The sequence below is a fragment of the Xiphophorus maculatus genome, chromosome 10, assembly GCF_002775205.1.
Source record: "Xiphophorus maculatus strain JP 163 A chromosome 10, X_maculatus-5.0-male, whole genome shotgun sequence".
Classification (NCBI taxonomy): domain Eukaryota; kingdom Metazoa; phylum Chordata; class Actinopteri; order Cyprinodontiformes; family Poeciliidae; genus Xiphophorus; species Xiphophorus maculatus.
In genome coordinates this window covers 8,583,854-8,597,373 of record NC_036452.1, presented here as the reverse complement: position 1 = coordinate 8,597,373, position 13,520 = coordinate 8,583,854, and the positions used below count along the sequence as shown (strand labels likewise).

The following is a 13,520-nucleotide window of genomic DNA, read 5'->3' as shown; positions in this document are numbered from 1 at the left end:
GAATGGTTGTTTTTTATGATTACTCTTAATCTAACGGCTTCATTAGCAGGAGAGAAGGTCAATCAAACTTCTGTTGTAGCTGACTTTCCTCCTACTAAGAAAGCAGAAAAATAAGTTGGTTTGGAGAAAATTAAGAGGCTTTTTGACTCGACGTATAGCAGAGTTTTTTCTCTGGAGATTGTTTTTTGGGAACTGATGGGCCGAAAACCTTTGTATTCAAATTTTAGAGAGAAAGGGGATCTTGTTCACGAATGGGGGAAGAAGGGAGCGGGAGATCGACAGGCGGATTGGCGCAGCGTCTGCTGTCAAGCAGGCGCTGTACCGGTCCGTCGTGGTGAAGAGAGAGCTGAGCCAAAAAGCGAAGCTCTCGATTTACCGGTCGATCTACGTTCCCACCCTCATCTATGGTCATGAGCTTTGGGTCATGACCGAAAGAACGAGATCGCGTATACAAGCGGCCGAAATGGGTTTTCTCCGTAGGGTGGCTGGGCTCTCCCTTAGAGATAGGGTGAGAAGCTCAGTCATCCGGGAGGGACTCAGAGTAGAGCCGCTGCTCCTTCACATCGAGAGGAGCCAGTTGAGGTGGCTTGGGCATCTGGTCAGGATGCCTCCTGGACGCCTCCCTGGTGAGGTGTTCCGGGCACGTCCCACCGGGAGGAGGCCCCGGGGAAGACCCAGGACACACTGGAGAGACTATGTCTCTCGGCTGGCCTGGGAACGCCTCGGGATTCCCCCGGAAGAGCTGGAAGAAGTGGCTGGGGAGAGGGAAGTCTGGGCCTCCCTTCTGAAGCTGCTACCCCCGCGACCCGACCTCGGATAAGCGGAAGAAGATGGATGGATGGATGGAGAGAGAAAGGGGGAGATATTGACAGGTCTATTGATAAGGGTAAGCCTTTAACAAGCTGATAATCCTCTGAGCATCCAATTATCTTTTAAACAGTCACAGAGTACATAAAATTAATACATAAAGTGTGCAAAAGAACAGAACAGTGTTTTGCATTCATTGGAAATTTTGTATTTGCCACATTTTCTCCATAGCCAAGTTACTGTATATTTGGGACAGCAGCACAGATAAATCTTTTTTTCTTTTACAATAAAAGAGAATTACATCTTACATAACACATGATCAAGAGAAGAACATGTTTCTTTAATGTATAGAGCTTTTTGTACAATGACAATAATTATGGAAACAATTTCTTTAGAACTGTATAAACAAAAACTGATTTAATTTGGGCATTTCAGGTTTTATACAGTAAAATACATATATATTTTTAATTTTCAATTTAATAAATTCTATACGCACAAAAAACTTGTGGCATATTATGGTCATAAGAGATTTGTGAAGCTGTATTATTAAAAAAGTTATATTACTGTTCCTTTGTAATATTTGAAATGCATGTACATCGTGTTCTTTTTCCTTTTCCATATTCTTGTTATCATAGTATATTTTTAACAACCTTGTTTTAAATTTTTGTGGAGAGTACTTATTTATGTCTTTTGAAATAAAAATCAAAAAATAAAACTGAATGAATTTTCAGTTCTGGTGTTACAAGCAGTTCCAGAAAAACCGCCACCGAACAACATGAACTGAAACTAAAAAGTGAATCAGGGCCCTCTACTGGCAGTAAAGAATAAATCCCAACAAAGACTCAATGTAAGGCAAAGTAAACAGTTTTTATTTATTAAACAAAACAATTATATTTTGGCTGTTACATCCTAATGTTATGTGTGGCTGACATGCTTTACATGCAAACAACTCACAGAGCAACACGCTCAAAATTGTATAACATGATCTGTTAGTCTTTGGCTTATTGGCACTTAGTATAACATTGCCATAAAAATTAAGCAGCTACAGGAAAACATTTAAAGCTAATTTTCAAAGGCTTGCAAGCAGAGGAAAAAAAATGTGAAACTAAAAGCAGAGAGGAGAGGATTTTTGCATTTTTTAAAATTTCATACATTCAAAAGTTAGTGTAAGTATAATTATGGCTTCCTAAACATGAATCTTATCATGTGACTTCTGCTTATGGGAGTTTTGTTAAAAAATTTTTTTGATAATTTTCATATGACATTCCTGGAGTTTTAATACCTTCATTGCCACAGCAAAACTGTGAGCTATAATCTAAATATTTTATTTACTAAATAAATTGCATAGTCACTGTCCATGCTTATGTTCCTTCTTTCCTTAAAGATGATTTTCTTTAAAGAAAGCTGCAAACTACAGCAGACTTTAAGTTCAAAGGATTACAATGTAAAATTGATATATTATTATGTGGGACAGACAATTTTACTACAGAATATATAGGTTAAACTTAAATGATGTAGGAAATGTGGCACAAATCACACAAGAATCTATTTCTTTAAAACCTGATTTGTCACCCAATAGTATATTAAAAATCATCTTAAGTATATATGAAAATATATAATCAATATTGATTGGCTAAAGGCATTTGCGGCATGCATCAGACGTGATATATGTCCTACGTATATCGTTTCAGTGTGGACGTATATAATGTCCCCCTGTGGTCATTCTGTTTAGTCGTTTCCACCACACAGCTTCAACAGCAGTTTCTTGTAATCCCCTGAAGTATCACTCTGAGAAACACACAAAAACAAAAATATATTACACAAGCAAATACAATACCCTCCAAACTCATTGTGGCCTTACATTTAAACAAAATCTTTATTGAAGTAGCAATTGCGCAGGGAAACGTTTAGATTACTTTTTATTTATAGTTTTAAAGTCAAAGTATCTTTAGGATTATAATAAGTAATCCATTTCTAAAAAAAATTTTTTTTTTTTTTTTGGAACATGAATTTGTTCCGAAAGAACTACTGGGACTTTAACTTTAATTGCGTGCTTTTCAGCAGCAAAAACTCCAGGTGGGTTTGGTACAAAACAAAATATGTAGGAAAACACCTTATGTCTGATTCTTTAGTATAGTAAAGAATCTGTGATGCGGTGGATGTTTTTCTCTCATTTTTAGAGACGATGGAGCCTTAAACTCTTCTAAATATCAGTTGGTCTTAAATAAAAGTTACATTTATGTTACCCAGGATTGCATTGAACTCATTTACCTTAAACTCCTGAATATAAACCAGTACACGTTAAAAATAAGATGGACTCTCACAAAAACACTGAAAATCTGTTACTGTGGGGACGGTCAAGAAGGTGATAACCCAGAATATATGGAAAATCAATGGAGACACAGTTCACCTGCGTTGAACCATGAAAATCCACTTTCTTCCATGGCCATCTGGCTTTATATGCCTAACTTCTTTTTTTTTAAAAAACCCTGAAATGTGAGCTGAAGAGAACAAAGCAAAAGAGGACACAGGAAAAAAAAATCTCTCTACTTCTTTCAAAGAGGAATTGTCAAAGATTTTTCTCTGTATGTTCCAACCTTACAAAATATTAGAGAAAACAAAGTGTTGTCCTATTGGCAAAATACACAAACTATTAAATGCAGTAGAGCCAGTAGTTATGTTTTTGTAAAAAAAAAAAAACCAAAAAAACAACTTAATTTATATTAAATGCAGTTTTAAAAAGTGTTCACAATAAGTGCCCCTACAATTAAGATATATTCATTTTTAGGCTTTTTACACCTCTTTACCAATAAATGCAGAGAGTGCCTTAGGTGAAACTTGGACTTTAACAAAATGAACATGATGAGTGGAGCTTACAGAGATGGAATTGTACAGTGACTTCCCGTAGGCCTTCAGAAACTCCTGTCTGATATCCAGCATGTCCACCTCAGAGCGGGACACCATGACACGGATGAGGGTCCTGTCCTTGGTCCCTGCTCCCTGTTAGCAAATCATTCCATTACACTTTTCCATCCTTTAATACACATTATGGGATAGCAACAGCTTTTCACTATTATAAAGAAATGAAAAGGTAATGGAAATGTGTACCTTCATGGCCTTCTGGAGCCGTTCAGCAAAGTAGGCTGGAGTATTTTTGATGCATTTGACTAAAATAAACAGAGACCAGAATGTAACGTGTTGCTTTTTCTGATAGAAATTATAGAATTTATACTTCTCCTATTTTTTTAAAGTCTCTAGTAGTCAAAAATGATAAAGTCTGTGTTAATCCACCTTTCTTGTGATGTTGTGTGCTTTTATTCATGTAGTTTAATGACAAACTTCAAGAAATGTTATGATAAATGTTATGCTTTTGTCATATTATGTTTACTGTCAAACTTATGTCAAGCATAGTGCCTTGTAAAAATATTCACAACTATTCAATTCTTCCACATTTTGTTACAATCAAGCTTCAAGGTATATTATTGGTATTATATGTGGTAGATCAACACAAAGTAGTGCAAAATGATTTAAGAAGGGGATTCAAAAATGAAAAAAGAAGGAATGGCATTAGTGAGAGAAGTAGAACAGGAGAAGGGAATAAAGAAAAAGATGGTCATAAGTAAGAACACAACATCTAAACAATGCAAAAAAAAATACAATGGTTAAAGTGAATGTACATATATTGTCAATAATTCTACTTTCTTTTTTTTTAATTATCCAGACCGGTAAAGTACGGAAATAAGTTGCATAGGAACCCTAAACATGGAAAACCGCAGAAACATGAAGGCTATTTGGTCAGATGAGACCAAAAATTAACCTAATAGACTACATGCAAACACTGCATGGGAGAGAAACCCAACACTTAACACAACAGTCCCAAACACTGTGGTGTTGCTGTACCTTGTGTTAATGAAGCACACAATATCCTAAAGGTATACAATCAAATTTGTGATTGTAATGTGATAAAAGGTAAAAAGAAAATCAAGATCAATGAATAATTTTGCAAGACGCTGTCAAATTCTGCGATTGTATATTAATAGTAGAATTTAGACAGCCTACTCATCTTGATTATGAATTATTAAGCTGCCTGACTGGTTTTAGACTGCCTCTTAAGACAGAACAATGGTTGAAACTAAAAGTGAACACACCAACAGCCACCATCCCAGACTCCAGATTTCCAGACATTTCCCTGCATATACTCTTTTCAACATCTCTCCCAGTCATCTGCTGATACTCCTGGAAAACTGGCAGCAAAAAAAGAGAAAGAAAAGTAAACAGCATGGTTACAATCATACTATATGCAAAAAAGAAAGAAAGAAAACAAGCAAATGACACACCTGCACGCAGGTGGGGCTTGCTGCGGGCACACAGGATTGCATTGAACTGTGACTCATCAGTACCCACTTTATTTTCACCAGCCGCATACAATTTCTAAGAAATGAGAAAACTTGATGATCTTGTTTTTAAGTTCTTCCTAAACTCATTTTCAACTATGAACCAGCTTGAAAGCCATACCTGAGCGTCCTGTTTTGCCAATGAGATGTCAACAGTCTCCCTTTCATCACGATTTCCCTGATTTGAATAAAACAAAACGACATCAGCAAGGCAGAGTACATACGAAACTACAAGCAGGGGTAGTGCTTCAGCCAAATAACTCGCTCTGATTGAGCATGAGCTATTTTTTTTTAAACAATGAACACAAATTTAAGTCTGAAGAAGTACAAAGATGTTGGTAACATATCCTAAGAGTTGCAGCTGTAATTGCAGTGAAATGTGGCTACACAAAGACTTTGGAGAGTTGAATATAAATGCACATAACGCTTTAGATTTTAGGAGTAAAAAACATTTAGGAAATTATTAATAATTTTTCTCTACTTTCCAATTATGTACAACATTCTAGAAAAAAAAACAGTTTTGTTTTGGTGTTCATGTGGTTGTAACATAACAAAAATGAATAAACGGTAAATGGCCTGTACTCGTAGAGCGCTTCATCAAGTCCCCAAAAGCGTCTCACACCACACCTAGTCATTCACACACACATATTCACACTACAAGCACAACTCTTGCAGTTGCATGGTTTTTTCACACACACATATTCACACTACAAGCACAACTCTTGCAGTTGCATGGTTTTTTCTCCCCTCCCGCCTCTCTCACGTTTTTATCATTGTGATCAGCTCTCAGAGTGGGATCTACAAACTCTAACTAACTTTATGGTCTGTAAGTATCTCGGGGGTAAAAACATACTTCATGCCTCATATTATGTAACCCTAATCTCAGATTTAGCCACCCAATAGCTTGCAATGCTTAAAATCAAGACAAATCTACCTGACAAAGAGACACCAGGAGTCTGCGGAAGTGACCAGAGGTGTCGCTGGTAATGGCGTCCTCCAATTTCTTTCCGTATTCTGAAAGGAAAGTACATTTTTTAGGGGAAAACCGTTGATTCAATATTTGGTTTCAACTCACATGTAGGCCCTTCAGATGGAGAAGAGATTTTCTTAATACAAGTCATGGCATTGTGTCAATGTGGGGTATTGAAAATCATAAATGTTTATGAAAATTTTAAATGTATAACACAAAACATGAAAAGATTTATTTAAAAATATATATAATATTGTAATGTCTAACAGACTAACCTATGAAAATAACACGTGCAATATTGCTGATTTGAGCCTCAGTTTTCCACTTTGGCTAAAAACAACAAAGGCACTAAGCTGTGTTGCTGAACTAGAAAGCTGTTTTTTTTGCAAACACCTAATAAATGTCAGGACTGACTCACCAGCTTTGTAGACTTTGTTGATCTCTTGAATCTCTGCATTGGAACGTGACGATAAAATCTCAATCAGACATGCTTCATCAGTTCCAGCACCCTTAAAATACAACAAATTAAAAATGTTTAGTAAGGCATTCAACATATTTCTCCAATGACAATGTGGGTACTAAAGTAAAAAAAAGGAACCAAAACAATTTTTTTTTACGATCAAATTTTCCTTTCAGTTACAAACTTCATAGTTTGTAGCTGTGGTATTTTATGCTTAAGTATGTAGAGGACAAACTGGCCAATTTTCCTAATCCTTTTCATCCATGTATGAAAAGGATTTACGGTAAGTACTATTTACATTTCATTTTGTTTTTCTTTGTCTTAGAAAGTACTTCTGACCCAAAGCTTCTATACTTAGTTGTATCATTTTTCTCCATTAAACAACAAACCGCTGCTGCTATACACACTTTCTTTAACACCATTTTTTTTCAATTGGCTTCATAATCAACTGAATAAGACCGTACTTCAATTTAAATTAAATTAAACTGCATGTATTTGGATCAGATAAAGTTTTCTCAAAAATGGATCATATATATTATGTGAAACACCATATAACTTGGAAACATTTATCTTGAGATCATGCATTAACTTGAATCAAATGCAATCCAACCAATCCATTCCAACCTTTATAGCCTCCCTCAGCTCAGAGGCATCAAACTGTGTAGGGGTCTTCAACATGGCAAGAACCAGGTCTTCAAAGTCTCTGCTAAGTTCAGACTTAAGATCACGGACTAAATCCTAGAAGGCAATAAAACAAAAACAGAACAGAATGAAAATGTAAACACAAAAGCACAGAAAGGAAAATTAAAAAAAAAAGATATATATATATATATATATATATATATATATATAGCAAATCAACCTTTCCATATGTAGTCTTGTAGGCTGGAACCAATGCAACTCTCTGCTTGTTGGAGCGATTTCCCAGGAGCTCAATAATGGCATTTTCATCAGTTCCTGTTTCAAAGTTTTTGTATTTAAAATCCATTCAAATGTTTTGAACTGTGACTGAGAAGTGGACCAATAGTGAATGGACGAAAGTATCTCATGGATTTATTTTCACGGGGTGACTCACCAATACCCTTCATTGCTTTCCGAAGAACTTCAACGTCTTTCAGTGGATCAGCTCCAGGGAAATCTTTGATGGAACCCCTGTATCCTTTCTATAAATGCATATCGGCACATAAAGTACAAAACACAGGTGTATTCACTTGGCTGTATGAAGTTTAAGAGGAATTATTGAATAAGCACAAGTATAACCTACAGGAATTGCTGGCGCCTGAGGGTTGGTTGGAACGCCACCCCCATATCCAGGCATCGAGGGGCCACCAGCAGGGGCTCCAGGATAATTTGGCATTGGCTGGCTTGGGGCAGGGCCCCCTGGATACCCCTGCGGAGCCCCTCCGGGCTGCAAAAAAGTATAAGGGCTATGAGGACTTAAACTCAGATAAAATAATCTTAGAAAACAGATGAAGGTTAGTTAGACTTTATCCGTTCATTTTATTTAAGACAGTCCACTTCAGAGATGCAGAAATAAGGATTCAATTACCGCGCCATAGCCACCTGGTGCTGCACCCCAGCCTCCCCCTGCAAAGTAAACAGCGGAACAGTCAACATGTAAACGAACTCTCCTTTTAAACAAAATGTACATTTTTCTCGTGGCCTCACCTGCTGGAGGCATGGAGGGATAACCTCCCTGACCCGGTTGTGCAGGGTAGCCACCAGCCTGAGGAAAGCCTCCGGCTGGAGCAGGGTACCCTCCAGCTTGGGGAAATCCCCCTGCTGCTGGCGGGTATCCAGCCTGAGGAGGGTATCCACCGCCCTGTGGGGGGTAGCTTCCTCCTCCTGGAGGATAGGCACCAGGTGCCGGAGGATAGCCGCCCCCTGCCGGAGGGTAGGCGCCTGGTTGGGGTGGATATGCCCCTGGCTGAGGTGGGTAGCCCCCTCCCTGTGGTGGGTATCCGCCAGATTGTGGAGGGTATCCTGGGTAACTCATCTTCAGAATCTGGAAGTATAATGTACACTTAAGGAACATTGTCTAACCAAGTATAATTTCCGAGGTCTTAATGTAAAATTGCTTAACAACCCTTAGTTTTAAATTGAGATTCTCAAAGAAAAATATTATCACTTTTCATCACATGTTGATATAGTCCCAATATCCAAACCACAAACATCAAAAAGTTAAAAAAAACAAAAAAAAACAAATCTTTAGTTCCACATTCACATGCAAATGCATCCACTGCAAGACCTGTTCGAATTGCACAATCATTGACGTGGCTTTGTAACTTCCCATTACTGCAAATAGGACTGCTAAGGAAGTTAGGTGATCAGCTATAAGGTAGACGGTCATATCTTAGTAGATTTGATGTTGTGCAGTGCTTTGTAAGATAATCACAACTTCTAATCATGTTTTATAATCCAACCCTGCTTTTGATTTCTCCAAAACTTTAACCTTGAATTTTATGGTGTATTCTTTCATCTTTACAATCCTGTTTGTTCATTAATGTGCACTAACAAACTCATGAGGCCTTCACTAAGCAGTAGTATTTACACTGAGATTAAATTACAAACAGGTGAAGGCTATCTAATTAGACAACTTGACAGGTGGCACCGAATTTTATTTTGGGGTATGAGAGTGAGAGGCTTAATACTAATACAGAAAACAACATTTTTATATAATTTCAAAACCAACATGTAACATTTTTCCTCTACTTCAAAAGTGTGCAAAATAATGGATTTTATTGGAATGTCACATCATAGATCATCATTTCTGAAAATCCCCCAAAACAAATCCATCTTAGTTTTTTACTTGAAATAAAATGAACAAAAGTCAAGTCAGTTCATACAAAGTAACTTAAATCGTGGTCGAACAATGTTGAAGTTTCTGCCAATAAATAAAAGAAAATATTTCAAATCAAACTTCCCTTATTCTGAACCCAAAACACTAAGCTTCTTTGTAAAGATCTGAAATTCCTAGAATATGTTGAACACACCCAGCTGCTTTCCAGCATTATGTTCGACTCATAACAGCCGTGAAGCTTTCACGTGCTGTCGTAATTGTCAAATCTTTTTTCCAGGCGGGATTTACAACTACCCTAAAACTAATAGGCTATTTGCCAAAAGGATGTGAGAAGAAATATATAACAATGTTTTATGTTTTGTAAGATATGCTTTGTGTATCCAGCATATAAACTTTAAGGATGACTTAAGTTAGACTTAGACGTTTATTTCACTTTTGTGAAGGACAATAATACGAAGCTCACTCAAACACAGCAACATTTCTAACTTGAAAGCATCATAGGCCTGACTTTCCAACACCGGAGCTAGCTAAAATTGCGAGATTTTTACAGCAAAATCGCATTAATACCCAAGTATTCGCATAAGCGCATTTAACGAAGATAATAAAGCGACATTTTGCTCAAACTTTGTTATTTTAAGTGTTAAAGCACTTGGAGGAAATTGGACGCAGAGTTCATTCCTTGTTACCATCATTTTTAAGAAAACTATCATTTTTGCGCCTTTCGCAACCGACCTTAGTAATACGGAGAAACGCGTGATAGGAGGCTTGCTAGGTATAGTGTAAAAACAAAAACAACGCTGCGACCATTTTCATCGAGAAAAAAAAAGACAAGCTTTTGCTGCAGCTTCTGCGCAGAATCAGTTTTATTTGGTCAAGGCTAATCTACTACATTCCAGTCTCGGAAACAAAAAGTCTCAAAACTGTTGAATCTTCTTTTTCTAGACAAACTAGAATCGTACAAATACAAATTCCTTCTTGATTTTAGGTTGTGGAATTACAGAAACACTTACTCACAGATTACTGGCTTGCGCCGTCAGATCCAGGAAGAGAAACGCGAGGGAGAGGAGACTAGAGGAGTTAACATAGGTGGGTGGGTCCCTCTGCAGGCTCCGTTTCCGTCCCCTTTTAAACAACCTTTACTCCCAACGAGGCTGCTGGTGACTCAGAGAGCTGCAACCACATTCTCCGCAATAAACAAGACATCAACTGTCATTTTTTCCATTCCCACCTAATAAGATTGCAGTAACCCTAAAATAAAGTCCAGGGATAGGTTTCCATCGCTACGTCACGGGCTTCCCCCCCCCTAAAATGTAATAAAATGACAAAATGCATCCTGTCTGAAGGATTGTGGAACCTGGAGTGGTTTGAACTTAAGAACAAACACACTATATATATATATATATATATATATATATATATATATATATATATATATATATATATATATATATATATATATATATATATATATATATATATATATATAAAATTCCCTTCTCACCCACCGCGGGTGGTTCTTATCCTCTGAGCTCGGGTCCTCTACCAGAGGCCTAGGAGCTTGAGGGTTCTGCGCAGTATCTTGGCTGTGCCAAGGACTGCACATTTCTGGACTGAGATGTCTGATGTTGTTCCTGGGATCTGTTGTAGCCATTGGTCCAGTTTGGGGGTGACTGCCCCGAGGGCCCCGATGACCACAGGCACCACTGTGGTCTTCACCTTCCAGGCCCTCTCCAGTTCCTCCCTGAGGCCCTGGTATATATATATATATATATATATATATATATATATATATATATATATATATATATATATATATATATATATATATATATATATATATATATATAATCTATTTCGAGATTTATATATCTCGAAATAGATTAAAGAGAAAGCTATATTAAGCTAAATTTAAATTGAATTAGATTCCCTAGCCACTTTACCTGCAGCTGTTGAATATTTTGCAAACACAAAATAGAATCAGCCAGCCAGGATCTGGAGGATTTGAAAAGGACACCTGAACTTCAAACCAAGCAACAGAATAGGAGGAGAAAAGAAAATCCATTTGAACATTGCGTATTGTTGTTGGTGCCAGACAGGCTGGTAGTATTTCAGAAACTGCTGATCTCCTGGAATGCAACAATGCATTGTTGATGTCAGAGGTTAGTATAGAATGGGCTGATTGATTCAGGATGACAGAAACATGACAGTTGCTCAGTTAAAAAAGAAAAGAAAAACACTTGTTGCATTCAAGGTATGCAGAATAGCATATCTGAATAAATGACATGTCGAACCATGAAGCAGACAGTAGACAGCGCTGGGTATCATTCTTGTCAGGTCAGAACCAGAAACAGAGGTTACAATGCACACAGGTTCACTAAAACAGAACAATAACAGATTGGAAAAAGGCTGTCAGATCCAGTAACTCTTGATTTTAGCTGCAACCTTCAACCTCTAGGGTCAGAATTTGGCATAAACAACATTCTGTTAATCAGATGCATTGGTTAGCAGCATCTGGCTACTACTTTTCCTCTTCAATGAGATGGAAGTAACTACTTATTTTTTCTCTCCACTACACCAATCACATTTACTTTATTTTACCTATTAAGTGTCTGATTAGAAATACAAATATTGCTTATTACAGGACATAATTTTTTTCTATTTGGAGCAAAATGTTCAGTGCATGCACAGGAAGTGCTTTGGCTTGCCACATCACACTCAGCTGTCCGCTTTTGCTTTCACGTTTGCTCTGACATTCGTGTTAAACTCAGCCTGTGGAAACCTCTTTGTGGGGAACTTTTCACCACATCGCTCATAGCTAAAGAGAAAAATAATGAAAAAAACTAACGTTGTTGACTGTAACAGTCAGTTTCTTGAAAGACTAGGAAGGTAAATGAAATCTAAGTAGTTGGTTAACAAATTGCTAAGTTTCTACGATCCAAAGAAGGCAAGTTATTATTTTTGTAACACAAGTTTTTTGTTTTGTTTTTGTTGGGACATGTTATCTAATTAAGGAGATTACTCACGTGAACTGCAAAAATATTTATTTGATTTTTTGTTTAAAATTTTCAAGTTAGAGATCAGGATTATTATTATTGTATTTTAAGGCGGTATTATTGTACACAATGTCCTCACAGGCTAAGTTGGAGGAGTTCCTTCTGTGTGTCTCTGATGAGGACGAGCAGCTGTTCAACATTAAGAAAGAACTCATTTTGTTTGACTCCATCCATTTCTAACACCCTTGTCTCTAGTGGGGTTGGGAGGGGTGCTGGTGCCTATCTCCAGCTAACGTTCCGGGTGAGAGGTGGGGTCACCCTGGACAGGTCACCAGTCTGTCACAGGGCAACACAGAAACAGACACAGGACAAACAACCATGCGTGTGTGCACCCCCCCCCCCCCCACACACTATTTTGTTTGACTTCTTTGTTTAAATTCGAAGGTAGATACTACTCCCATTAGTTAAATATTTAACCTGATCAGAGGTGCTGAAGAGGGACCAAAGAAATGATGAAATACTTGATGTAGGAATAGAAATTAAATCAATTCAAAAAAAATTATTACATGAAGAATACAAATCCTGAATTAACATACTATTAACATAACTTAGTAGTATTAATAAGAAAAGTGAAAGAAACACAGCTATAAAATAAGCTGAAAAAGAGTCAAAGATCATACTAAAAGTAGAATAACTCTCACGTAAATATAAGTTTGGGGTGCTATGTGATCAGCCAACACAAAGTAGTGCTTTATTGTGAATGAACGGAAAACTACGGATTTAAAATGTTTAGTGTTGTATGGTGGACCCATGTGCAGAGATATTTGCAATATGAGCAGAGTCTTTAAGAATGAACAAAGAAAGCTTACAACAAATGACTGCTGAGATCATGGAGAAAGAACCAGGAACCAGACAAAGTAACAGATGAGCATAGAAAGTTGACAGAGAAACCAGCTAATAACCAGGCTTAAAAACTCTGAGGAAGGAACAGAAATGACAGGGGCGCCAGAGGAACTAATCAGAGTGAAGAGGAAACAGCTGAGGCAGTGGATGATGATGTATGGTCACTGAAAAGTATCAGTGTATATGCACTATG

At 37.3% G+C, this 13,520-nt stretch overlaps 1 protein-coding gene across 2 annotated transcripts; it reads right to left on the bottom strand.

Moving 5' to 3' along the window:
* Positions 1-1,653: 1,653 nt before the first annotated feature.
* Positions 1,654-10,552, bottom strand: LOC102224886 (annexin A11-like). Of its 2 annotated transcripts, none has more exons than XM_005794593.3 (15): positions 10,446-10,552; positions 8,300-8,636; positions 8,181-8,218; positions 7,896-8,039; positions 7,707-7,794; positions 7,494-7,588; positions 7,256-7,369; positions 6,590-6,680; positions 6,136-6,215; positions 5,323-5,379; positions 5,145-5,238; positions 4,956-5,051; positions 3,916-3,974; positions 3,685-3,807; positions 1,654-2,595 (listed from the first exon to the last, which is right to left on the bottom strand). In XM_005794593.3, exons 2-15 carry the CDS (start codon positions 8,625-8,627, stop codon positions 2,536-2,538), a joined length of 1,467 nt encoding a protein of 488 aa, XP_005794650.1. In that variant the 5' UTR covers positions 8,628-8,636; positions 10,446-10,552; the 3' UTR covers positions 1,654-2,535. The 2 variants fall into 2 exon arrangements, with proteins under 2 accessions (XP_005794650.1, XP_023197270.1); XM_023341502.1 differs by having other exon boundaries at positions 10,442-10,548.
* Between the last annotated feature and the right edge of the window lie 2,968 nt (positions 10,553-13,520).

Bases quoted from the DNA above. Each gene is read 5' to 3' on its own strand.
- LOC102224886 (XM_005794593.3), bottom strand. From the start codon at position 8,627: ATGAGTTACCCAGGATACCCTCCACAATCTGGCGGATACCCACCACAG. The intron at 8,219-8,299 runs GTGAGGCCACGA...TTTACTTTGCAG, and splicing joins TCCCTCCATGCCTCCAGCAG to GGGGAGGCTGGGGTGCAGCA. The intron at 6,216-6,589 runs GTGAGTCAGTCC...CTTTCCTTTCAG, and splicing joins CAACAAAGTCTACAAAGCTG to AATACGGAAAGAAATTGGAG.